Below are 26,608 nucleotides of genomic sequence, written 5' to 3'. Positions count from 1 at the left end.
ATGTTTAGTAGCTTTTAATTAAGTTAATATGTGCCTTGAAAGATTAATTAATTCCATAATTTCTTAATCTATTCAATGTATTTGTCAAAAAAAAATTTTATTCCGAGCTATTGTGGCAGCATATTCTTATCCAAGTCTGACCCATAGAGGTCATAGAAGAAATGTGTCTGTTCGCCATATTTTGCTACGAAAATTAAGTTTGACGTAAGAGCCTACAAAATTTTCGAGTGCACTCGCCAAACACAAATCCAGCTACATGTAACATGTTCTCACTGAATTCCATAAACACCCAAAATCAGGTAAAGTTTTCCCGAATGTGTATGATATAGTATAATCTGCAAGAATCGTGAATTTGTTTGTCATTATCATAACCTTTGTATCGTTGCAGATTTTAGTTAGTTTTAGCCAACTATCGGCCCGCTACTCCAGTGTTTTCAGGCACAGAAAACACAGTTATGGTAAAAACAAGAATGTTAAACGGAAAGAGAGCGCGGCGTTGACGTATGATGCAACAATTTGCAAGGAAAGCTTTCAAGAGGCGATTAAGAATTTGGACAAGGATGTCCTAGTAGAATTGAAGAAGGTGGACATTCGCTCGCTGGCATCATCCCCGCGTATGTCAAGGGACGCAGAGCGGTGTCTATCGCCTAGAAAAATCTCTCATGTGTCAGCAGACTCCTTTGAGAAAAATAAAAATGGTTGGTCGGTGGAGACTCCAAAAAGAGGTTTCCTCAGCTTCACTGACCAGTTTGTCGGGTTATTATCGAGTAGTATCCAGCAGAGGGGCTTTGATGTCCAAGTGCGAGGCTTCAAGACGGAGAGAGGGATCCATGCGGACTTGAAACGGAACCCAAACTTGATAAATAGACTGCGTAAGTTCTTCGGTCAGTATAAATAAGATGAATTCGTAGGAATGTTGACTAGAGAGAACAGTGTGATAACTGTGTGAGTAAATAGATGTAAAAGTAGTTATTTTTATGGTTGCTCCAAATGTTTTTTTGTCATTAACATACCTAATCTAGCTAGTTACATGTAAATTCCCAATAACATGAAAGTTATGATAATGTTCAAAGTACTTAAATTCCAAAACTTTGAAAATTTTGGTTCCAAGTCAATTTTAGTGGATATTTTAATTTTATAAATGGTCAATTTCCATTAAAATTGGCAAGTTTTAAAGTTAATAGTGTAATGCATTCAAAGGGAGAAATATTTATATGTTTAGTGTTGAGTAGTTATTTTTACAATAATTATTATTATTATTATTATTATTTAATAAGCAGGCAGGCAGTTAAAGAACTGATATAGCCTGTATCCAGTGATCATTGTGACAGTAATCATAGCCGAGTTGTAGATGTGATGTGCTTGTCTAGTCTATTTTTAAACTGATTCACATTTTGTGCTGAGACCACGTCTTCTGGGAGTTTGTTCCAAGATCTCACTACTCGATTGCTCAAAAAGTGTTTATAAGGGTTACTGTGAGATCTATCTCTCTCTAGCTTTAAGAGGTGACCTCTCAAACGAGTGTTGTTATTACGCTTGAATATCTCTTGAAATTCCTTGAGGTCGTAATGTCCAGTTAGTATTTTGAATGTCTCTATTAAATCTCGTTCAAACGTTCTCTGCGGTCTTTTAGAGTAGTGAGCTTTAGTTCTTTTAGCCTTTCCTCATATGGCTTGTTTTTAAGTTGTCTTGGCAGTTTAGTGAAGCTACGTTGGACTTTCTCTAGCATATCAATATCTTTGGCAAAGTAGGGACTCCAGGCTTGAAAAGCGTACTCCAGTATAGGTCTGACATAAGTTTTGTATATTTTTAGCATCATATCTGGTGTCAAAGTCTTGAAAGCTTTTCTGATCAGATAAATTATACTTCTGGCTTTTTTGACGATTGTAGATATGTGCTCCTCCCATTTCAAGTTTTCGGAGATCTTAACGCCCAGGTCAGTTTGCGTTTGTACAACCGTTAGTGGATTGCCTTCCAAGTGATAAGTCAGACGGGGATTCCTATTTCCTATATGGAGTACTGTACATTTAGCAGAGTTTAGATTGATTAACCATTCTTTAGACCAGCTTGATATGGCATCTAGATCACTTTGTAGTTGGTTATAGTCAACAAATGGGTTAGAAAATATCTTAGTATCATCCGCAAAAGTACTAATACTGCACTTGATGCGCTGTGGAAGGTCAACTGTGTACAGTATGTAAAGCACCGGGCCTAGGACTGAACCTTGTGGTACTCCACTATTGATCCGTCTTTGCCGAGACTTGGTCAAACCAACTCTAACTTCAAAGGTTCTTTGTTGCAGGAAAGCCCTTATCCATAGTAACTATATTTAAATTAATTTTGTATCAATAAGAAACATCTGCAAACAATACTATTTGTCTTACAGGGTGGCCCAAAATTACGTTGACAAAGAATAGTAAAATGTTGAAATAAACCAAAATATCGAAGTTACATTTTTTTTTATACTACGTCGGTGGCAAACAAGTATATGGCCCGCCTGATGTAAAGCGGTCACCGTAACCTATGGACGCCTGCAACTCAAACAGTGTCACATGCGCGTTGCCACCCCATTAGAAACTTGTACATTCCCTTTTGCTGTGTTAAGTACACAGCAAAAAGGAGTACATAAATATATATTGAGCCTATATTTATTGTATATTTCTACATTCACCATGAATATTTCAACAGCATTCATGTCCATTTCGCAAGATTTGCTATGTAGACCAATTGTAAAACGGCGATTTTTTCAAATTCATATGTTCGATACGTTTCAGCCTACCTACGTAAATTCACCTCACTTAAAACTATAAATTATAGTTTGTAATCAATCCTAAAACCCTAGCCCGTTTATTGATTACAAAAATTAGGGTATTTAAAAAGCTAAACATGCAATAAGTTAGACGAAAGTCATACTAGAGGTGCAGCGGCATATCGTTATTTTTTTTTTCTTACATTTGCGTTTGTACTTCAAAGCCAAAGGAGGGCATTTTGAAGGCGATTCGATTTATTTGCATAAAAATTATTAAGGTTTCACATTTTAATTTGTTGGACAATCATTCGTATAAGGACAGAAAAATAATTATACAAACGTTTGTCAACATATTTTTGGGCCACCCTGTAGATATTAAATAAAAAGTGGAAAAAAGCACTGTCTTGTGTGGGACTTCAACCCAGTATCACTGGATTGCTAGCCCAGTGCTCTGCCATCTGAGCCACCAATATCAAACAAACTGCTAATATTCCACAACATGCAGTATTATTTTTTATTTATTATAAATGGGCGTAGTCTTGGCCACAGACTAGCCAAAGGCAAAGACGTGGCCTACGAAGGAGTGAGCTCGCCCAGAAGATGCCTGTTCACTCTGGTTCTATCTTTTCTGGAAGCTTCATACACCTCACTCAACTAATCTGATAGTCTTGAAACTGATTGATGGATAAATAAAAAACTTACAATATTATTTACAATACTCTGCCTGAAGGTTGACTGGTAGAGAATGCCTTACAGCATTAAGTCCTCCTTGGGTACAGTTTTATTTTCTTTATGCAATAAATATATAATAAATATACCTTCATCATCAGGGTTTACAGCGGAGCCACCTGCCAATAAAGACAAGCAGGCGTTAGGGCCGGACGTGGCGCCTCGTCTCGAGAAGCTGCTCGGAGATGACTCCCCGCTCACCAGCCAGCAGAAGGATAAGATCAAGATTGCTTTCGCTGAGGGGTATTTGGCTGGTAAGTGTTTTTTACAAGCTTTTATTCAACTTGCCTTGTTAGTATGTTAGTTTGGGTCAAAATTTGTCATTCTTTCATTGGTCATTATTTTTCAGGGTCGCACCCAGACAATGCCCGCGGCACCAAAGCCTCCAAGTACCTCAAGGTGGTACAGCAGCTGCTAACCATAGTACTCTTCCTGGCGATCTTCGTGAGCCTCATGGCCTCAGTCAGCGGGACCGTCTTCCGGTAACTATCTACTGCCGCAATGCTTAGCACTACCAAAGACATATATAACTCCGTATAGACAGATAAAGTCTAAGAAAAAAACGTACCCCAGTACCATCAAAGAGGATCGAGTATAGGCTACTTTCCTACTAGAGATGAAATACTGAGGAGTGATGTCACGGTCAATTCATTTACTTCTCTTTCTCTTTGACTTTTATTTTTCTCTTTGATTTGTTTGAACATAACTACTGTCCATATTTTTCTTCTAATTATGTGGTGCTTTATTTCGTGCACTGCATAAAATATTAAGTATTGGCTACGTGCACGACAATTACGCCCACTACCATTTGAACTTGAAGTGGAAAATGTCAAAAAATGACATGTAAACAAACATTATATTTTAACGATTTTTCGTTAATTTTAAATAAATCGAATAACAAGAGCTACTATTTTAAGTGTAATTTAGGTAGATAGATTATAAAGACATGGATATAATACCAAAAATCAGTTTCCAAAGCCATTACTCACGGTATAAACTTCCAACCCCAGACTACAGAAAGAGTCAATAAATTGGTGCTGGCAGGGCATATAAGGAATCTTGAAGAACATAGGAGTAATGGTACAAGTTCTTCAAGCTAGTAATATGGTATTCGCTAAACCTCCGTCCCGTTAATGCCATATAAAACAAATCTAAACGTAAGTACCTAGTCATGTCCGCGGCCGCAGAAATATCCGACACGGGCCTATTCCCAGGCTAGGCCTGAATCTTTAAGCATAATATTTTACGGTAGGAAAAATACTAGTCATAAGTCATAAGTCATTTATTTGCGAAAGATAGGGTATACATAGGTGTTTGTTTACAATAAAGTGAGCCAATCTACCTTGTCACACAGTGACATGCAAATCTCAGATTGTACCTAGGTCTAGTACTATGCATGCACTTAAATAATACCTATCTAAAGCTAGATTATATCTACATAGAAATATTAATATACAAAACAATACAAATTATCGAATATAAATAAAATAATTAATTGAGATGTCACAGATTTAGCGGTTTAGTAGTCTAAATATTCCTTTACAGAGTAGAAAGTCTGTTCATTTAGCCATTCAAATAATCTTCTTTTAAACAAATGTAAAGTAAGGCCTTTGATAGTGTCTGGGAGCTTATTATACAAAAGTATACTCATAGGATAGCAACTTTTCTTATATAAACTTGTGTGTTACTAACAGCGTATTGAACAATATTAGGTAAACAAAGCTTAAATATAATTTATTATAAATTTATAATGTTTTGTTTTGACATGTCACTTACGTTTTCTTTTCGCCGTAGCTATCCATTTAGTTCTTTGATCCAATTTCCAGTGTGCTCTAAGAAACGCATAGAACGTGCAACGACTATTTATGCCGTTATTTTTACAATTAACAACGAAACAACATTGATGCCCCATATCAAACATTACACATTGTATTATATTTTATGAGTTTTGATAGATGACAACCACAATCAGTGTCGATTTTGACCACCGCAAGCACTGCGATCGCTTTGCTTACCCCCTCCATGTACTTCGCACGAAGCCAATAGAAAACTAGCCTATTATATGTAGAGAGTTACTGTCGAAGCAGGGGCGGCTCACTCCGCGATTGTATCGCCGCGCTACAAGTACATGCTGGCGGCCGCGAGTTCGCGGCCAAATCAGGGGTGGCGCGCGTTCTCGCGGAACGCACGTTCGCACTTTCTATTGTTACTTTACGTCGCTAATTTTTTTAAGTTTTATATGCGATGATCGCATGCGAATAGCTAATGGTGCTTAGAAAAACAGACATCATGAATAAAATAGGACATCTTACACAGATCTACTATTGATTAAGTCCCACGGAATAGTTCAATAATGCTTGGGACTTAAACAAAAATATATAAATACTGTACAGTGTACATATACCTAGAAACTACCCAAGGCTGGAATATAATGGCATAACATTTCATCTGAGTATTAATTCGTTTTAATCCATAGCCAACCCTATCGTCCGACGCTGCACACGTGCGGCTCGTTTCTTTGTTAGAATTTTGTAGGCATTTAAAAGGCGGCATTTCGTGAACATCAAAGCAGTGGGCCTTCTGTACTTGTACTATTATATATTCTGTGGTCGAAGTAAAATGTGTAATCTCAGTGCATAGACTGCCATCTCTCGACACAAGCTCAAAACTTTTGTACCTCAGTTTTGACAATTTGGCCCATATTCTTAGCTTGATATGTGTTAAAATGTCAAATATTAATATTAGCGCCATTTAGCTGAGCGTATCCCAAAAGTGTAACGCCATCTTGGCCACCGTACCTTTTTCTGTATTTCAAGCCTGTGTCGAGAGATGGCAGTCTATGCACTGTGATTACACATTTTACTTTGACAGTAACTCTCTATAATACTCGATCCTCTTTGGTATGAACTAAATAATCAGTCTACCATCCCTTCCGAGCAGGATTCAGCTGGGCAACCAAGTGGAGGTGGACCCTGAAGACATCTCCGTCACCTTCGATGACGTCAAGGGGGCTGACGAGGCCAAACAGGAGCTGAAGGATGTGGTAAGTACTCTCTTACTAACCTTTTTTTTTACGAGGAACAGGTAAAACATTTGACCACAATCTCACCTGATGGAAAGTGCCTATTATGCAGTCTAGGATGAAGCATGTTTACCCAAAAACTGTCTATTCACTCTTGATTTAAAAAGATTCAAATTATAGTGGGTTGGAAATAGACATGCAGGAAGTGAGTTACTCCACAGATAATAGGAGGAAGGAGATCACCAGACCCCGAGCTACGAACAGTTTTCTGTGATCGCCTTCGGTGCTTTGTATAGTGATAAATTGAAATAGATATAGATAAAGAAAAAACGACAAGGCCCACTGCCGGGAATCGAACCCGGGTCTTCAGCTTACGCGGCTAACGTCTTTACCACTAGACCACCCGCCCCCCCGACGAAACATAGGACATAATAATATCTTATCAACTACTAATGGCGCCTTTCATTAATGCTTTAAAACATGAACCGCTTGTCCTTATCTGTCATGTTGACTTATGTATATGTGAGAAAGGGACCAAACATCCTTTAACTAATCAGTTCAGTAACTATTTAAAAAATGCGGAGGTAATTCTTTATTTATTTTAGTGCTCGGTGTTTAAAACGTTCTCCTTTCCAGGTGGAGTTTCTAAAGTCCCCCGAGAAGTTCTCGTCCCTGGGCGGCAAGCTGCCGAAGGGCGTGCTGCTGGTGGGCCCGCCGGGCACGGGCAAGACGCTCCTCGCGCGCGCCGTGGCGGGCGAGGCGCGGGTGCCGTTCTTCCACGCCGCGGGGCCCGAGTTCGACGAGATCCTCGTCGGCCAGGGCGCGCGCCGCGTCCGGGACCTCTTCAGTGAGTCTTCACGACTCTTTTACTTTTTCTTGATACCTTTTTGGACTTTTTGGGTGTCCATTAGGCAGCAGTGATCACTTACTGTCGGGAGATCTTTGTGCTCGTTGGCTTCTTATCGCAATTTAGGTTATTTTAAGATGGAATTCCCCGAAAAAACATCTCCTACTTTTCTGGATACTTGAGTATCCATGGGCAACAAGATTCAATCAATCGTCAAAAAAAAAAAAGACAATGTCAGGGTGATTGAAGTTTTGTAATTTTTCAGTAATTTTTATAGCTTTCATCTGCATAGTTTCCAAATTGTTATTTAACTTGATTGTAGTACAAAATTCTTAAAATAAATATAAAACAAGAATAGCCACTTAACTTGTCCTTTCTCTTAATAGACTAATCGTCATAATTAATTGTTAGCGTCAAAAATTTTGTCAAGTACATATATGTATAAAATATAGGTATATAACCCTATATGTAGTAATTATAAATAGCTACGCGCAACTACGCTCCCTACAGGTGTTCACGGAAGACCAGCGTCGGGTACTACTCCAGTAGGACCGGGCATTATGCTGAGTGTTCACCTTTTTCAGTGTAATTACCTACAGTTTACATGTTAGTTATAAGTCTTCTTTTTTTTTCATCTCATTGTGTATGCATTGTATAACTGTGTTTTTATACTGAAATAAATTATATTCTATTCTATTCTATTCGTCAATATTCATTAACAAAATTCTTAAAAATATGCCAAAACTCACTACGTACGTCGGTACAGTACTGGCTTTTTTCTTGTCCCATTGTAATTTGATTTGATTAATAGTACATTGTGCAACAAGGGGAGGAAGTCGAATATTACTAACGAGAGTATGTTACTCCGGCAAGCCGTCGCGATTTAAGGATTCGAGTTAGTAATATTTATACTCCCCGACACACAGAATGTTTTTCATCACACTCGCAATGTAAAAAATATGTAAATAGATGTAAAAAAGTTAAGTACGGTACAAGAAATTTCATTATTCCCTTGGGAGAACGATTTTTCTATAACTCATGCTCCACTTGCGTGCAATAGCACATTTATTGTGTGAGTATGATGAAAAATAACTTTATATTGATTAAACATAGTATTTAATTTGCAGAAGCGGCGAAGGAGCGCGCGCCGTGCGTTATATTCATCGATGAGATCGACTCCGTGGGTGCAAAGAGAACTAACAGCGTCCTACATCCTTACGCCAACCAGGTAAATTATACCTTTTGAAATATTCGTTACACAAACTATAAAGAGTTACATTAAAAAAAAATTGAAAAACCCCCGACCGCGACATAGTGGACCGATTTTCATGAAACATGGCTAAGAACACTCCCGAAAAAACTAAATCTAAATCGGTTCATCCGTTCGGGAGCTACGATGCCACAGACATATTGTAATTTATTGTTATTTACCGGTTATACGGGGTTAGGCAGAGTGTGGATACCAATGGAAATACTAGTTTACGTGGCGAGCAATATATTTAGAGTGACATATTTACAAACACAACGTACAAAACATAAATATTCAAACTGCTGTCACATAAGTAATGGTTTACTTTATGCCAGCATAATGCATACATATGCAACCTCCAATACACCCTCTTAAACTATTACGTATAATGGACATAAGTATATTATATTATCAGTTTTGTACACGTTTGAACTCTGTACATAAAATAAAAAATTAAATTTCTAACTTTCGTACCTGACTGTACACAGACATAGAAAAACCGCCAACAAATTAAAATTACGCATAATAAAGTAACTCTAGAAAAAATATTCTATTACCTACACAAAACATTTATAAAAATATATCAAACACCTAACTCTAGGGTAGTCCGACGACCCCTTCAGCTTTTTAATACCACTTATGCCGTTCTCATCCGACATAATTTTCGCAAGTTTCACAAACTATTTATTTACAAACCACTTTTTTTAATACTAACTAGCACTCCACCAGTGCGTGAGGCGCATTACCTATTGTAATTTATTGTTATTTACCGGTTATACGGGGTTAGGCAGAGTGTGGATACCAATGGAAATACTAGTTTACGTGGCGAGCAATATATTTAGAGTGACATATTTACAAACACAACGTACAAAACATAAATATTCAAACTGCTGTCACATAAGTAATGGTTTACTTTATGCCAGCATAATGCATACATATGCAACCTCCAATAAGACAGACAGACGGATACGTCAAACTTATAACACCCCGTCGTTTTTGCGTCGGGGTTAAAAAAGAGACAAGAGTGAGTCAGACTTGCCCTTAATGTGTTACATACAATTACAAACGTTTTTAGGGTTCCGTAGTCAACTAGGAACCCTTATAGTTTCGCCATGTCTGTCTGTCCGTCCGTCCGTCCGTCCGCGGATAATCTCAGTAACCGTAAGCACTAGAAAGCTGAAATTTGGTACCTATATGTATATCAATCACGCCAACGAAGTGCAAAAATAAACAAGTGCGAGTTCTACTCGCGTTGTAAGGGTTCCGTACACTACAAGAAGGGCTTAAGCGCCTCTTTTTTAGTAGGAACTTAAGTCATTTTTGCAAAATAATCGATATTTTCAACAAAACGAAACAGAAGTGAGTTTATATATAATATTCAGTTATTCAAGAAAATAGGCAAAAAAGTGCCTATTTTCTTGAATAACTTGAAACTTACCTAAATAATAAATATAAAAAAAATATATTTGAGATACCCATAAAATGCTCTTTCATTTGATATGTAACATAGTTTAAAAAGCTTCGATTTTTAATTTTCACTTTTACCCCCCAAAAGTGGCCCCTATTTCTTAATTTAAATGACATGTCCGTCTTTGGGCCACAGATTTACATATGCGTGCCAAATTTCAAGTAAATCGGTTCATTAGTTTCGGAGAAAATTGGCTGTGATGACGGACAGACAGACACACGAGTGATCCTACAAGGGTTCCGTTTTTCCTCTTTGAGGTACGGAACCCTAAAAATGGAAAAAAATGTTTTATTAGGGTACCCCCCCCCCCTACATGTAAAGTGGGGGCTGATATTTTTTTTGATTCCAACCCCAACGTGTGATATATTGTTGGATAGGTATTCAAAATTGAATAAGGGTTTACTTTGATCGTTTTTTGATAATATTAATATTTTTGGAAATAATCGCTCCTAAAGGAAAAAAAGTGCGCCCCCCCCCCCCTCTAACTTTTGAACCATATGTTTAAAAAATATGAAAAAAAATCTCAAAAGTAGAACTTTATAAAGACTTTCTAGGAAAATTGTTTTGAACTTGATAGGTTCAGCAGTTTTTGAGAAAAATACGGAAAACTACGGAACCCTACACTGAGCGTGGCCCGACACGCTCTTGGCCGGTTTTTATTCCTACTAATGTATCCATACTAATATTATACTGCGGAATGGATGCACTATGCTTCGAGTTACCAGCTATAGATTTTTAGAATTTGCCGGTTTATTTTTTGTGCAGCGATTCGATGGCTAGACTCTAAACATTAATTTATGATTTTCTTACAGACAATTAACCAACTTCTATCAGAAATGGACGGATTCCACCAGAACGAGGGAGTTATAGTACTGGGTGCCACCAACCGACGCGACGACTTGGACCAGGCTTTGCTGAGACCGGGTCGTTTTGATGTTGAGGTAACTATCACTACATAGATGGCACCACCATCTCTGTCTCTCTCTACTACTTCTACTGATGTCCAATTTGCTGAAACTTTCCAAAAAAAATGTAATTTAATAAAAGTTTCAAAAAAATATAGAAAATTGATGAACTGGAATGTTTCAATCTCCAATATCTCCATTCAATATTGAGGAGTTTCAGAAGTATTCCTATGTTGAAAATTTGGCAATTTTGATTCCGTTGGCACATCAGTAACTACTGCTAGTTGTGTGCTACATTAGGTGTATAGATGGCAGCACCATCTGGAAGACAATAAACCAACTTCTATCAGAGGTTTCCATCAAAATGATGGTGTTATTGTACTCGGTGATAATAACCCTCGCGATGACTTGAATCAGGCTTTGCTCAGACCGGGTCGTTTTGATGTTGAGGTGAAAGCCTATTGAATCCCCGACGCAAAACGACGGGGTGTTATAAGTTTGACGTGTCTGTCTGGCATCGTAGCTCCCGAACGGATGAACCGATTTACATTTTTTTTTTGTTTGAAAGCTGAGTTAGTCGGGAGTGTTCTTAGCCATGTTTCATGAAAATCGGTCCTATTTGTCGGGGGTCATACTAAATGTAACAATCCAATTAACATGAATACAAAAAAGCGTGAATAAGGGGGGGAAGTGTCCAAAAATTTGAAATTTTGCGTAACGTAATACACGGACGGCTCCTTGTCAACCACCAGAATTGATAAAAAAAAATTAAAAAACAGCCTGTCCTTGAAGACAAAGTTCATACAACAAAACTCGAGTCTTAACCCTTTACCGCATGTGACGTATGGGTGATTCTCTGTAAGGATGTTCAACAAACAGTCCCCTGGCAATGATTTTTTGAAATATTTATTAATGAAATCCTAAATAGTTAGTATAATTTAATAAAACCCATTTGCCTTAATTAAATTATACAAACTATTTCTGATTTTATAAATAAATATTTTAAAAAATCATTGCCAGGGGACTGTTTGTTGAACATCCTTACAGAGAATCACCCGTATACAATATTTGTTGAAATTTGAACTACAACAGTTGTCAGTAGAGTAGAATTTATAACGGCCAAATATGGAACAATATGCGGTGTGCGGTACGGTGTTGTGTTCCTGTCGGTGAGTAAGGCTGCCAGAGCTCAACGAGGGTGCGGTGTGCTGATGACACTCCTTTTTGCTGTGTACTTAACACAGCAAAAGGGAATGTACAAGTTTCTAATGGGGTGGCAACGCGCATGTGACACTGTTTGAGTTGCAGGCGTCCATAGGTTACGGTGACCGCTTTACATCAGGCGGGCCGTATACTTGTTTGCCACCGACGTAGTATAAAAAAAAAAACTGGTAACTGTTTTTCTTAGGTGACTGTGCCAACCCCGGACTACGGCGGTCGCCGCGAGATTTTAGAACTGTACCTGGGCCGCGTGGCCGCCAACCCCGACGTGAACAGCGATGTGCTAGCCAGAGGGACTACAGGTCATTCATTATTTAGCAATTCCCGAAAAGTTTGTACATTTGGATCACGTCTCCGATTGTGATAAAACTTGGTTTCCCAAAATGTCCCTGGTAGGTTGTATGAAGCCTTCCTTTTTTGTTACCAGATCTCTATACATGTTCGATAACAATAGGAGGAGGAATAGTACGGATATAAACGATTTATTCATTCTCCAAAAAACTTGTATAAGAATATTAGCGAACATTAAATTTCCCGATAGCTGCCACCCTTATTTCATAAATATGAAAATCTTAACCCTAACCTCAATCTATATCTTTGAGTTCTGTAAGTTTGTACGAAAATACCCCGAATTATTCAAAAAAATCGGTGAACAGCCTAGACGATACGAATCGAGATATAAAAATAACCTCGTACAAACAACAAACTCAAAATTAAAACTGCATAGCACAAGCCCACAAAATATGGCAATTAAAGTGTATAACCAGTTACCGAATGACATGAAAGATATCCAATCGAATAAAATATTTAACAAAACCCTGAAACAATATTTAATCGAAAAATGTTATTACAACTTACAAGACTTTTTTAACGATAATGAATAAACACAGTAAAAAAAAAAACATTGAAAGCCTAAACAAACCCCTACTTACTAAAATCATTAATTACTATGAAGTACCTAGTTATAGCCGACCCAGTTTCATTTGTTTACCCTCATTTGTTGGCGCACCGTCATGACGTGAAAAGGATTGTACCTAACATTTTGTATAAGCGACTACATTAATTGCTGCGCCCCTCAGGGCTTCATGTGTCATTTGTGTACCTACCTATACTTTTAAGTACTTGTAAAACCTGTAATGTACATGTGAATTGCAATAAACAAATACAAGACAATACAATAAAGGAGAGTTTCATACAAACTACCTGGGACATTTTGGGAAACTGTAAGGCGTCCCCCAATATTTATTTACATAAAAAAATATATCCTGGTCACGGCACCACGGTGAATCCTACTCTATTACTTAGGCCAACCCTGGCGTGGCACTGCATTATTAGAAATATAGCCCCTCCATTGGGCCATTATTAATGTATTGTAAAATTGGGTTTATTTATTATTTAGTACTTTTCGGAGTATACTATGTACGCGCTATATTTTAACCTTGTTTCATGCAATAAAGTGTTTAACTTACAGGTTTCACCGGCGCTGACCTCGAGAATATGGTCAACCAGGCTGCTCTCAAGTTAGTATCAGCATAAAGTAGTCAAATAAAATGACCTATCATCATCATCATTCGCCTGCCCTTATCCCATTCATTTGGGGTCGGCGCAGCATGTCTTCCGCTTCCATACCTCCCTATCATCTCATCATTCACTTGCTTTCGCTTCATATCATCTCTCACACATTTAGTAGGAGGTAGGGCATAGCGAATGATATTCCGCTTTGTGTGGTAGGGCAGAGCACAGCGGATATCGTCTCGCTCGAATCTAGAGCAGAGCCCAACTGGGGTAGTACCTCCGCCTTACAGAAGACCGCAAGCCAAATAGCACTAGACCCTACTCATAGTGTTGTGTTCCTGTCGGTGAGTAAGGTTGCCAGAGCTCAACGAGGGTGCGGTGTGCTGATGACGGGAGGACTTACGGAACTAACTTGTTCCGTTTATTGTCCTTTGAGTCGTCGGCAACCCGAACCCTCCTTGGAACTTGTACACTCCTTTTTGCTGTGTACTTAACACAGCAAAAGGGAATGTACAAGTTTCTAATGGGGTGGCAACGCGCATGTGACACTGTTTGAGTTGCAGGCGTCCATAGGTTACGGTGTCCGCTTTACATCAGGCGGGCCGTATACTTGTTTGCCACCGACGTAGTATATAAAAAAAAAAACAATCCATCCACTTTTTCCTCGGTTTTCCTCTCCCGTTACTTCCTTCCACACTCATTCGCAATGCCTTCCTCGTCACATGACTTTCATACCTATCTACCTACCTATAATATTCATTAATATTGTATTTATATTATGTGGTATTCCCTGCGTAACAGATGCTTAAGTTTCATCTCTAATACATTGCAAACGAATATCTGTTGGATTTTCAGATAAAAAATGTATATGGCATGCCACATATCGTCACTACTTTTAAAAAAACTTGTATCTTCGTCTGTCAATGAAAAGAAAATTGTAGTAAGTATGTATGGAATGCATATAGACTTACTGCGTTTTAACTTTGAGGAGCAGCGTGAAATACGAGATTTTTTAAAAGTAGTGACGATATGTAATGTTTAACGTGAACAACATATGTTGAGTGTTCACAGTTCAGGCAGTAGCCTGATGTCTGACCCAAAGGTTAGTTAGTTCATATTGCTTTCTGGCATTAAGTTCGCCTAATTGTTTACAATAAACTTTAAATAAATAAATTATTGAAATGATAGTCCAATTTGACGAGTTGGTCTAACCAACCATTTTTATAATAATAGAGATAGTAGGATTACTAAGTATAGTCACACCTCGGACACTGGCGATCAAATAATTATATGAAAGGGGGGCGTTCTTAGCACAGTCTAAGCTCGTGTAGGTGAACGCGTATTATGCTTTTATGAGTGAAATATAACAGGTCGACTGTTCGCGTTTTTGACAGGCGGTAACTGTGAGGTAACCGAGAGGGGGTGGGCGGCACTTTCAGTGGGGAGCGTTAGTGACCATACTGTACGATAGTACTCTTTATTATACTGTGGTATAGTTCCACAGTAAACTAAATGATACTTTTTGTTTTCCAGGGCAGCGATAGACGGCGCAAAGACAGTCACAATGAAGTACCTAGAAGACGCGCGGGACAAGGTGCTGATGGGCCCCGAGCGTCGTTCACGGCTCCCGGACGAAGAGGCCAACACTATCACGGCTTACCACGAGGGCGGACACGCTCTAGTCGCTTACTACACTAAGGTCAGTGGATAGCACATTTATTAACGAGCTAAAGTCTTGAACAAAACTATTTAAAAGTGGCAGTTAGTTCAAGTCTCACTGAAAACAGTATTTTTCCCACTTTTAAAGACATTCACTTTTATATGTCAGAGTGTACTTCATCTTCTGGCCGTGAGTCCAAGACATGATTTTTCGAGTTTTAAAGACGTTCGCTTTTAGATATCAAAGTGTACTTCTTCTAGTAGCCGTGAGTTCAAGTCTCTCTCACCGTATTTTTCCACTTTTAAAGACGTTCGCTTTTAGAAATCAAAATGTACCTGCTCCATCTAGTGGCCGTTAGTTCAAGTCTCACCCAAAACTGTATATAATATATTTATTCCACTTTTTAACCCCTGACGCAAAAACGATGGGGCGTTATAAGTTTGACGTGTCTGTCTGTCTGTCAGTGTGTGTGTGTCTGTCTGTGGCATCGTAGCTCCCGAACGGATTAACCGATTTAGATTTAGTTTTTTTGTTTGAAAGCTGAGTTAGTCGGCGGGAGTGTTCTTAGTTCGGGGGTTTTTAATTTTGTGGTTAGGTTATGAAGGTGATCTTTTTGATATGTTATGTTGCCCATTTTCCCGTCCAGGACGCGCACCCCCTCCACAAAGTGACCATTATCCCCCGCGGGCCGTCGCTCGGGCACACCGCCTACATCCCCGCTAAGGAGCGCTACCACGTCACCAAGCAACAGTTGTTGGCCATGATGGATACCATGATGGGGGGCAGGGCTGCTGAGGAACTGGTCTTTGGCCCTGACAAGATTACTTCAGGTAAGTTGACACATAGGCGCGACATATGTGTCGCTTAACTTCAAAACTGGGTAAATCCATTCTGCTATAAGGTTGATTGTCTTTCAGATCATATTATATTTTTCATATATTCAACCTTAAAGCAGAATGGATTTACCCAGGTTTGAAGTTAAGCTACACATATGAGCGACATGGTTGCGACTTATGGGAGACACTATAGCGACTCAGTGACCATAGACACCGTAGCGACATGTGAGGGACACTGTAGCGACAGGTGGGGGACACTGTGTAGACTCAGTAGCGACAGGCGACGGACACTAGCGACGCATAGAGACAGTAGTGACATGTGATAGACACAGTAGTGACATTATAGCGACAGGTTAGAGGGGTCCATATTGGCTCATATAAAATTATTTGTTATAAAATTATTGCTTATACCGATTTGTGCTCCGAATGATCATTTCTCATAATTTTACTTATCATAATTTTGTTTCATTATTATCAATAGTACTAATATCACTGTTCATAATAATCATTTAGCCGAAAATTTTTAATCATAAATTCTATCTATCTATTTAGCCTTTTCTTCTGAACGTGGTGTTTGTGATTGTTTGTTTAGATGAAGTCGCGTAGTTCAGTGTGCCTGTTGGCATAGGCCTCCTCCAGCTCTTTCCAGTATTTCCTCTGCCTGGCCAGTCTAGTCCAGAAAGGCCCTACAGTGGTTAGAATTTCGTCCTCCCATCGTTTGAGTGGTGGGCGTTGAGCTCTTGAACCATCTCTGGGGTGCCACATGAGGACTTTTTGACTCCATTTTTCGGTCTTACATCTTACAGTGTGGCCGGCCCACCTCCATTTTTGCATGTCTATGTGTGTGAGGGTGTCTCTAACTTTGGTTCTTTTCCTTATGTCGATGTTACGGCATTTATCCTTCAGTTTTACACCCAACATACTCCTCTCCATAGCTCTCTGGCACTTCGCAAGTTTGTCTCTTTGTTTTACAGTGAGGGACCAGGTTTCGCAGCCGTAGGTTAGACATGGCAGGACACATGTGTTGAAGGTTTTACTTTTTATCCGTATTCCCAGGTTGCTCTTCATGATCTCTTTGAGAGACCAGTATTTGTTCCATCCTAATGATATTCTTTTGTCGATTTCTTTATCCATTTGGTCATTGAAGGAAATTATTTGGCCTAGATACACATAGTTTTCGACAAAGTCCAGTAAGCGCCCATTGACTGAAATTTCAGTTTTGTTCGAGTTAGTCATTAACTTGGTCTTGGCAGAGTTGAGTTCTAAGCCCACTTCCTTACTCCTATTTGCTAGGTCTCTAAGCATGCATTCAAGTTTTGTTGGATCTTCTTCGAACAGAACTATGTCGTCGGCGAACCTTAGGTGGTTCAGGAGTGTGCCATTTATGTTCAGACCTCGGAGATCCCAGTCAAGTTTGGAGAATAGACGTTCTAGGACTGCGGAGAAAAGCTTCGGAGATAGTGGATCGCCTTGCCTGACGCCTCGTTGGATCGGGAATTTTTCGCCGGTTGATTCCAGTCTGATTTTACTTTTACTAATAGCATATATTTTCTTAATAATGTCTATGTATGTGTCGTGAACTCCCTGTTGCTTCAAACTTTCCCATATGCAAGTGTGGCTTAAGCTGTCAAATGCTTTGGAGTAGTCGATGAACGCCAGAAACAGAGGTTTCCGGAACTCTTTGTACTTTTGGATAACCTGTTTTACTGTGTGGATATGGTCGATTGTGCTAAAGTCTTTTCTGAATCCCGCCTGCTCCACTGGTTGGCATTGATCTAATGTACCTGCTATTCGTTCTAGAAGCACCTTGGCAAACACTTTGTAGATGTTGGACATAAGGCTTATTGGCCGGTAGTTATTGATATCGTCCTTGGCCCCCTTTTTATGTAATAAGATAATGTCAGACTCTCCCCATTGCTCTGGAATCATCCCTGTACTTAAAATCTCGTTAAATATCGTAGCTAGGATTTGGCTAAGTTCCTCGGCTGTTCCTCTAATTATTGTGTTGGGTATTTTGTCTGGACCTGGTGATTTGTCCAGCTTTTGGGAATTTATTGCCTTCCTGACCTCTTCAGGGAGTATGGGTGGAGGCGTATCCTTTTCGTGTGATATCGAGGGCAATGGTTGAATGTCTGTTGGTGGGCTTTCATTTGAGTATAAGGTTTGGTAGTACTCAGTTGCTAGTTTCATAATTTGTGTGCGATTGGTGAAGTTTGATTGGGCTCGCTTTAAGTTGGGGATCCATTCTTTTCCTTTTTCCTTTAATTCTTTTAAGGCTTTCTTTGAACCTCCTGTTCTAATTATATGCTCTTCTAGTGTTTTTAGTCTTTTTGCTTTTCTGTCTTTTCTCATGTTTTCTCTTATCCTTTTGCTGAGGTTTGCTATGTTCTTTCTGTTTTCAGTCTTTCTCTCAGAGATGAGAATTTTCTTTCTTCTATGAGTTGAAGTGTTGTTTCGCTTAGCTTGGGTATTTTTGACCTATTGCCGTCCGTTCTTGTTGGTTGTGTTAGGTTCTTTTCCAATTCCTTGTATTTCTCAGTTAGTGTTACATTCGATTGGGCAATTTTGATTAGAGGTATGAGGTTAATTGGCTTGATTTCTTGTGCATTATTGTTGGAGCATGTTAATTGGTTGCCATAGTGTGATCTTGAGTTTTTCAATGATCTTTGGTTCATACAGCTTCGCACCATACGGTGGTTAGTATTGAAATTTAGGTTTTGGATTATTTCCGTGTCACTGAACTGTTTAGGATTGTTTGACAAGATAAAATCTATTTCATTTTTAGTGTTGCCGTCTGGAGAGATCCAAGTCCACTTATTTTTAGGTTTTTTCTTAAACATTGAATTCATTAATGTTAAATTGTTTGCCTGCATAAAGTTTATTAATTTGTGGCCATTGATACTTCTCTTGCCATGTCCAAAGTTTCCCATAATTCTTTCTTCGCCGACTTGCCTGCAGCCAACCTGAGCATTGAAGTCTCCCATTACGATTAGATTGTTATGTGAATATTTTTTTACTTCATCAGATAGGGTATTGTAGAATTCATCGATTACATCCTCCTTTGCTTGCTGAGTGGGTGCGTACACCTGAATTATGGTCAGCACTTTTTTGTTGCCAGGTATTTCCATGCATAGTATGGCTAGGCGGTTTGATATTCCTACGAAGTCGAGGATCTTGTGTTTATGTTCTGTTTTAACTAGAAATCCGACACCATGGTAGCCAACAGTGCCTTTATGGTACATTATGTAGTTGCAGCGTTCTTCGATGCCTTCACCATCTCTTCTCATCTCGCTAATACCTAGTATGTCCCATCTTAGGTTGGAAAGGGCATATTCAAGTTCTTGCAAGCTTTCTTCAGTTCTTAAGGTTCGGGTATTTAGAGTGCAGATGTGTAATGTTTGTTTTTGTCTACGAGTCACTACTGGAGATTGGTGGTGGTTGGGTTCCCGGGCTGTTGGGATTGATGTTATGTGTGGGGTAACTGTTTTGATCTTTGCTGGAGGGTGGTGGTCTGTCGTCCCACGGGGACCAGCCGGATTGGGACCTGAAGTGTTTGTTACTATTTTTAATTGCTATTGTTTGTTGTTCCGGTCCAGTTGGTTGCCACTGCACCCTGGGGAGGCTGAGCTTTGGCTGTCACTTGGTTGGTTAGATATGGTAGCATTGGTTTGTAGCTTCTTAGGCTGGGAGTTATTATTGGATGGGGAGAAAGAGAGTTCTCTCTTCCTGCTCTCCCTTGAGTTTCTATCTTCCTTTATTATTAGCTGGTCATATTTGATGTATGCAAGGTTTCCTTTCTTTCTTTCCTCATCCAACTGCCCTTGGAGTGCCTTCCGCTTTTCTAATATTGCCTTGGGGTAGTCCTCAGTAACATATACGTCTTGGAATCGTTTTTTATTTCTTAAAATTTCTATCTTTTTCCATTCGTTGACAAATGATATTATCACTGGTCTGACTTTTGTGTCAGTTGCGTCTTTTCTGCCGATGCGATATAATTTGTTTATTTCGGATTTTTCCAGGGAAATTTTCAGATCGTTTCTGATCTTTTCTTTGACGATGTCGACTAGTTCGCTTTGGTCCCTTTCTTTTTCCTCTAAGCCAAATAACAATAGATTATTTTTCTTTTTCTCTTTCTCTAATACTACGATTTTTCCTTCTAATGACTCAATTTTCGATTTCAGAACTTTATTCTCGTCGGTAATCACCGCTAACTTTTCCTCGATGCGGTCGCTCAGTGTTTTAGTTACAGAGTCGTGTATTACGTTAGTTTGTTTCTGCATCTCCACTTTCAAACTGTCAAACAGTACTTGTAAGGAGGGATTCATATTTAATCGTAGAATGGAACGTTTTGTTTCGCTAGCAACACTGAACACGGACTTCGTAATTTGGCAGGGTTATAATTGTGCAAGATAACCTCTCCGCTTTGTATTTAAGAGTTGATTTCACTTTTTTATCCACTATTTCCACTAAACTGTTTAGCGTATATGTGATTTACGGTGTTGTTTATCGAATTAATGCTATTTCACACTTGAACTCGCGTTAAAACACTTTAAAATCGTTTATTTGGTCAGAGCCGTTACAACCGCGTACTAATCGTTTGACAACCGGAACCGTTGTATAGAATATAAATTCTATACAAATATTTAATAACATTCATAATTTTGTGTTTAAGAAAATCATTCATCATAAAATTATTTAAAAAGTTTTGGGCAAGTTCTATGAAAAACTTGTGCCATTTATAGAAGCGCGCTTGGAGCTTTTACAGTGACATATACAATTTACATTAAAAAGTCGTTTCTGGTTTGCTCACGGTCAACCTAACACGCTCCTCCTCGCTACGCTCGTCGTAGCACCTAACTGGACTGTGTCATGTGATTTCTGTTCTGTTAACAATAATATAACGATAAATTATATTACTCGCAATCGTTATGCAGGCAGTTCGGTTGTGGAACTCATTACCTATTGACATAAGGCATGCTAAGTCTCTTCACATTTTTAAAAGTCAAGTAAAAGAACATTATTTATCTATTCCATAATACAATATTTATTGATGGTCCTGTCCTGTTTCATTTTCCTTTATCGCTATTGGCCGCATTGTTTTTGATCTATGTACATTTAGGTTTATTTTAATTCCTATTTATGTATGTTTATTAGTATTAAGATTATTTGACGTTTTCTATCACTCACTGCATCACCTACTCAAATAAGTTGTTTTTTGTGTCTTGTCTCCACTACCCAAAGGTTGTCTGGAAGAGATCGCTCTTTAGCGATAAGACCGCCTGTTGTCTACCATAGTTAATTAAAATTATGTGATGTAATCTTGTTATATTGGTGAACAATAAAGAATATTTGTATTGTATCACAGAATATATAATAGTACAAGTACAGAAGGCCCACTGCTTTGATGTTCACGACATGCCGCCTTTTTAAATGCCTACAAAATTCTAACAAAGAAACGAGCCGCACGTGCGCGACGCCCGGCGATAGGGTTCCCTACGGATTAAAACGATTTAATACTCAGATAAAATGTTATACTATTATATTCAAGTCGTGGGTACTTTCTAGGTATAAATATATAGTATTTATAAATTTTTGTTTAAGTTCCAATATCACAAGCCTTATTGAATCTTTTCGGGGCCTTAATCAATAGTAGATCTGTGTAAACATGTCCCATGGTATTTATTTTATTCATGATATCTATTTAACTAAGCATTATTAGCCATTCCACACGCGGACATCGCATATGAACCTTAAAAAAAACTCGCGACGTAAAGTAACATTAGAAAGTGCGAACGTGCGTTCCGTGAGAACGCGCGCCACCCCTGACTAGGCCGCGAACTCGCGGCCGCCGGCATGTACTTGTAGCGCGGCGATAGAATCGCGGAGTGAGCCGCCCTTGATTGTATTGTATTGTTATGATCAATAAGTATATAAACATTAACATTAGTATAAAATGTATTTATGATGAATGACATTATGAACATAAGGGCCCATTTAGATGGTACGAGAACTCGCATACGAGTTTTATTACATTGCGGTATTTGATGGCTGTGCAAAATTGTTTGTAACGTCAACATCCCGCAATGTAACCAAAATCGCATGCGAGTTCGCACGCCGTCTAAATCAGGCCTAAGTCATTCGAAGTTACGATGGTTATTAACATAAAATTGTTATAAATAATGATCATTATAATGTAAAATTTTATGAGAAACATTTTCGGACTACCAATAATCTATATACCAATTTTATATGAACTTTGGCGCACCCAGGTTAGAGACATTGTACCAACAGATTATAAGTAGAGACATATTGGCGAAACATTTCCAGAAGAGTTGTGTGTTTTTTTTGGTTACGAACCCCCTGGCTCATTCAAAATTTAATTTTTATTATTTTCAGGCGCCTCATCAGACCTGAAGCAGGCCACGTCTATCGCGCAGCACATGGTGCGAGAGTGGGGAATGAGCGAGCGAGTTGGCCTGCGCAGCATGGAGACCTCGAGGGGACAGTCGACACAACCTACTTTAGGACCTCAGACCAATGAACTGGTAAGATTTGTTTTACTTTAATCTCTTCAGCATACTCTCTTCTAAATTCAAATTCGCTTGTGATTCAATCTCATTATCCTAGAATGAATATTGCTAACGAGGGTAAGTTAAATGGCAATGGCTTGCCGGAGCGATTTAAAGACTCGAGTTTGAAATCTTCTTACGCACAGAGTTACACACATGTTTTTATTACACTTGCAATATAAAAGATATGTAAAAAATATACAAATTTCATAATTCTCTAGGTAGAAATATTTTTTTATAACTCCCGCTCCGTCTGCGTCCAATTGCATATTTACTGTGAGAGTATGATGAAAAATATATTTAATGTTGGTTTTTAATCACCAGGTGGACACGGAGATCAAAAAGCTGCTGTCAGAGAGTTACGAACGCGCTAAGACCATTCTCCGGACACACGCTAAGGAACACAAGGCGCTCGCCGAGGCGCTACTTAAGTACGTACATCCAATTATCCATGAACAGGTGGACACTGAGAAGCTGCTGTCAGAGCTACGAACGCGCTAAGACCATTCTCCGAACACAAGCTAAGGAACACAAGGCGCTCGCTGAGGCGTTACTGCAGTACGTACATGTGTATCCATGAACAGGTGGACACTGAGAAGCTGCTGTCAGAGCTATGAACGCGCTAAGACCATCTTCCGCTCACACTCCAGGGAACACAACACAAGGCGCTACTCAAGTACGTACATGTGTATCCATGAACAGGTGGACACTGAGAAGCTGCTGTCAGAGCTACGAACGCGCTAAGACCATTCTCCGAACACACGCTAAGGAACACAAGGCGCTCGCTGAGGCGTTACTGCAGTACGTACATGTGTATCCATAAACAGGTGGACACTGAGAAGCTGCTGTCAGAGCTATGAACGCGCTAAGCCCATCTTCCGCTCACACGCCAGGGAACACAACACAAGGCGCTACTCAAGTACGTACATGTGTATCCATGAACAGGTGGACATTGAGAAGCTGCTGTCAGAGCTATGAACGCGCTAAGACCATCTTCCGCTCACACGCCAGGGAACACAACACAAGGCGCTACTCAAGTACGTACATGTGTATCCATGAACCGGTGGACACTGAGAAGCTGCTGTCAGAGCTATGAACGCGCTAAGATCATCTTCCGCTCACACGCCAGGGAACACAACACAAGGCGCTACTCAAGTACGTAAATGTGTATCCATGAACAGGTGGACACTGGGAAGCTGCTGTCAGAGCTATACTCTGTCAAACAAGTTTGTCAGACAAGAACAAAGAAAACTATAGAAAAAATAAAAAAAATAAAAAATAAAAAAATATTTATTGCCACAACTAAGAGTATTGTACAACTTAATAACTTAATACTACATTTACATTTACAGGACAGAAAAAAAAATTAATAATAATAAACGAAAGTACATACACTTAGAAACTAGGCAATGGGTACGAGTCTCAGCATGTGCTAGTTAGACAGTTAAAGCTATCTAGCGCTGATTTTCAGACTAGCCCCTAGCTAGGTCGTCCACGATTCCAGCAACTGCCATACATTGCACTAAAGGCTACGGCGACTGTATGTGTGTGGGCAACTGAGTAATTGTGTGTGTGTGTGTGTGTGTGTGTGTGTGTGTGTGTGTGTGTGTGTGTGTGTGAGTATCTGTACATAAAGGTATGTAATATATATGTAATCTATAGGTATCCTTTTCTCTAGCACCCTAAAGAAAAGGATGCATATAGTTTTCTTTGTTCTTATTTACTGACAGACTTGTTTGACAGAGTATATGAACGCACTAAGACCATCTTCCGCTCACACGCCAACACAACACAAGGCGCTACTCAAGTAGAAAGCTACTCTAGAAAGGGTTCAAAATTTTTGGTTTAAGACAATTGAAGTAAAGTTTGTGGCGCCCCCTGTCCATCACTTTAATAGGGCAAGCTCCGAGGTAGAAAGTTTTACTGGCTGCGGATAAAAGTGATCGGCTAAAAGAAGGATTCTACGCATGTTAGGTTGTTTTCGTACATTAGTAAATTTCTTCGTATACGGTGAAAGCGCCATTAAATCCACCTTTTATTTATAAATTTAAATATATATATTCCGTTTGCAGATACGAGACTCTAGACGCGGAAGATATAAAAGCCATAATGAACGGCGACAAACCGGCGAACGACAAGGCGCGCTCCGCCCGCGACCCCGCGCCCGCCCCCGCCCCCGCCCCCGCGCCGCCGCTGCTGCCGCCGCAGCCGCACCCCGCCTAGCCGCAGGTGAGACACCGGGACCACGTGCCCCACACTCCACACGGGACGTGAGGCACATACGAGAGACATGTGAGGCACATACGAGCGACAGGTAAGCGACAGGAGACACAAGCGAGAAACAGAAAAATGACAGAAACGTTACCATCCACGCGGCACCCCGCGCCGACACCGCAACGCAGCGTGTGTGGCGTCGGCGCTGTGTTGCGGTCAGCGACGCGGCGACAGCCTGCCTAGTGACAGGCGAGGGACACTGGAGCGACATGTGAGACATATAGGAGCGATGGTGAGAACACATGATCCACGCGGGACCCCGTGCTCACTTTACAACACGACCCGCATAGGTATTAGCAACACACACAGACACATATCGTCACTACTTTTAAAAAAACTTGTATCTTCGTCTGTCAATGAAAAGAAAATTGTAGTAAGTATGTATGGAATGCATATAGACTTACTGAGTTTTAACTTTGAGAAGCAGCGTGAGATACGAGATTTTTTTAAAGTAGTGACGATATTGGCAACACATGTCAACCTGTCTACCAACATGTGAGATATAGTAGGAGTGCTCTCCAAATGAAAGCTTCGGTCGTGGTTTAATTTATCCTCACTCGATTCGACCCCCCCCCCCTCCCCCCTCATTTCCGCACTTGTATCGTAATATACTATTATTTTATTAAATGATGTATTTTGTTGCAGCCGGGCCACAACGCTGGACAGACGTTTGAAGTGTCTTTGAAAATTTTGCAGGCGCCAAGATAGTTTCCAAATCAATAAAAATAAGCAAAATCACCAACTAGTTAGCAACTTGTAATACCGATTATTTTAAGGACTGATATTACATATTCATATTGTTTAAACTTTGTCTTTCTTTTTTTTGACGAAGCTGCTTTGACCGAAGGTTGACTGATATAGAATACCTTAACCTGACATCCAGAAGCAATTTGTTTTATTTAAAAAAATACTAGTTTAGAATAGATTTTGTAATATTAGCGTCATCCATATATTACGCAAGGGGGAAGGGGGTCATACGAAATGTGACAATCCATGTTAAAGGGATACAAAAAAGCGTGACATAGGAAGGGGGGAAATTTTGTGTGACGTAATATGTGGATGGCCCCTTTTACAAAAAAATAATTGTGCATATTTCAAATCATCAAGATCAATACAATAAGTATATTTTTTGGGTAGCTTATTGTAAAGTAAAATATAAATAATAGTCTGTTGCAATATGGTTTTAATTTCAATTTTATTCCTCCACGCGTTCCCGAGATGAAGGTTCCAGAGATTCTAGACAGACAGACGGACGAACAACAAAGTGTACTTACTAAAAGGTTACTTTAGAGGTAAACTTTACAAAATAAATAAAGTATATATTTAAACTTTTGCAAGGTTAAGTATTATTTAGATACAATTATTTTTAGTTTTAACTATAAAACTCCCGTGAGACTCATACATATTTAAAAAAATATTGATTTTTTTTTAAATTATTTTTAGCTTTATTTTTATTATTTTTCGTTTCATTATATTGGTTTATGTTAGTAGTATTGTAGAAAGAAATTGTATAAACTATTCTTGTCATATAGTTTCATCATATTTCTATAAATCATTATATTTG

General features: G+C 39.2%; 1 protein-coding gene across 3 annotated transcripts; it reads left to right on the top strand.

The window, feature by feature from the left end:
• The first annotated feature begins 129 nt into the window (after nucleotides 1–129).
• LOC125238589 (ATP-dependent zinc metalloprotease YME1L) lies at nucleotides 130–25,850 on the top strand. 3 transcript variants are annotated; one of them, XM_048145938.1, is made up of 16 exons: nucleotides 130–299; nucleotides 389–884; nucleotides 3,580–3,732; nucleotides 3,828–3,960; nucleotides 6,419–6,521; nucleotides 7,137–7,347; nucleotides 8,475–8,575; nucleotides 10,877–11,005; nucleotides 12,378–12,492; nucleotides 13,662–13,710; nucleotides 15,239–15,404; nucleotides 16,012–16,195; nucleotides 22,598–22,746; nucleotides 23,095–23,201; nucleotides 24,843–24,999; nucleotides 25,690–25,850. In XM_048145938.1, exons 1-15 carry the CDS (start codon nucleotides 264–266, stop codon nucleotides 24,991–24,993), a joined length of 2,283 nt encoding a protein of 760 aa, XP_048001895.1. In that variant the 5' UTR covers nucleotides 130–263; the 3' UTR covers nucleotides 24,994–24,999; nucleotides 25,690–25,850. The 3 variants fall into 3 exon arrangements, with proteins under 3 accessions (XP_048001895.1, XP_048001894.1, XP_048001896.1); XM_048145937.1 differs by having other exon boundaries at nucleotides 6,416–6,521; XM_048145939.1 differs by having other exon boundaries at nucleotides 131–299; nucleotides 389–872; nucleotides 6,416–6,521.
• The last annotated feature ends 758 nt before the right edge of the window (nucleotides 25,851–26,608 follow it).

The sequence above is a fragment of the Leguminivora glycinivorella genome, chromosome 24 (assembly GCF_023078275.1).
Source record: "Leguminivora glycinivorella isolate SPB_JAAS2020 chromosome 24, LegGlyc_1.1, whole genome shotgun sequence".
In the NCBI taxonomy this organism is placed as follows: domain Eukaryota; kingdom Metazoa; phylum Arthropoda; class Insecta; order Lepidoptera; family Tortricidae; genus Leguminivora; species Leguminivora glycinivorella.
This window is presented reverse-complemented; position numbering and strand designations above follow the sequence as displayed.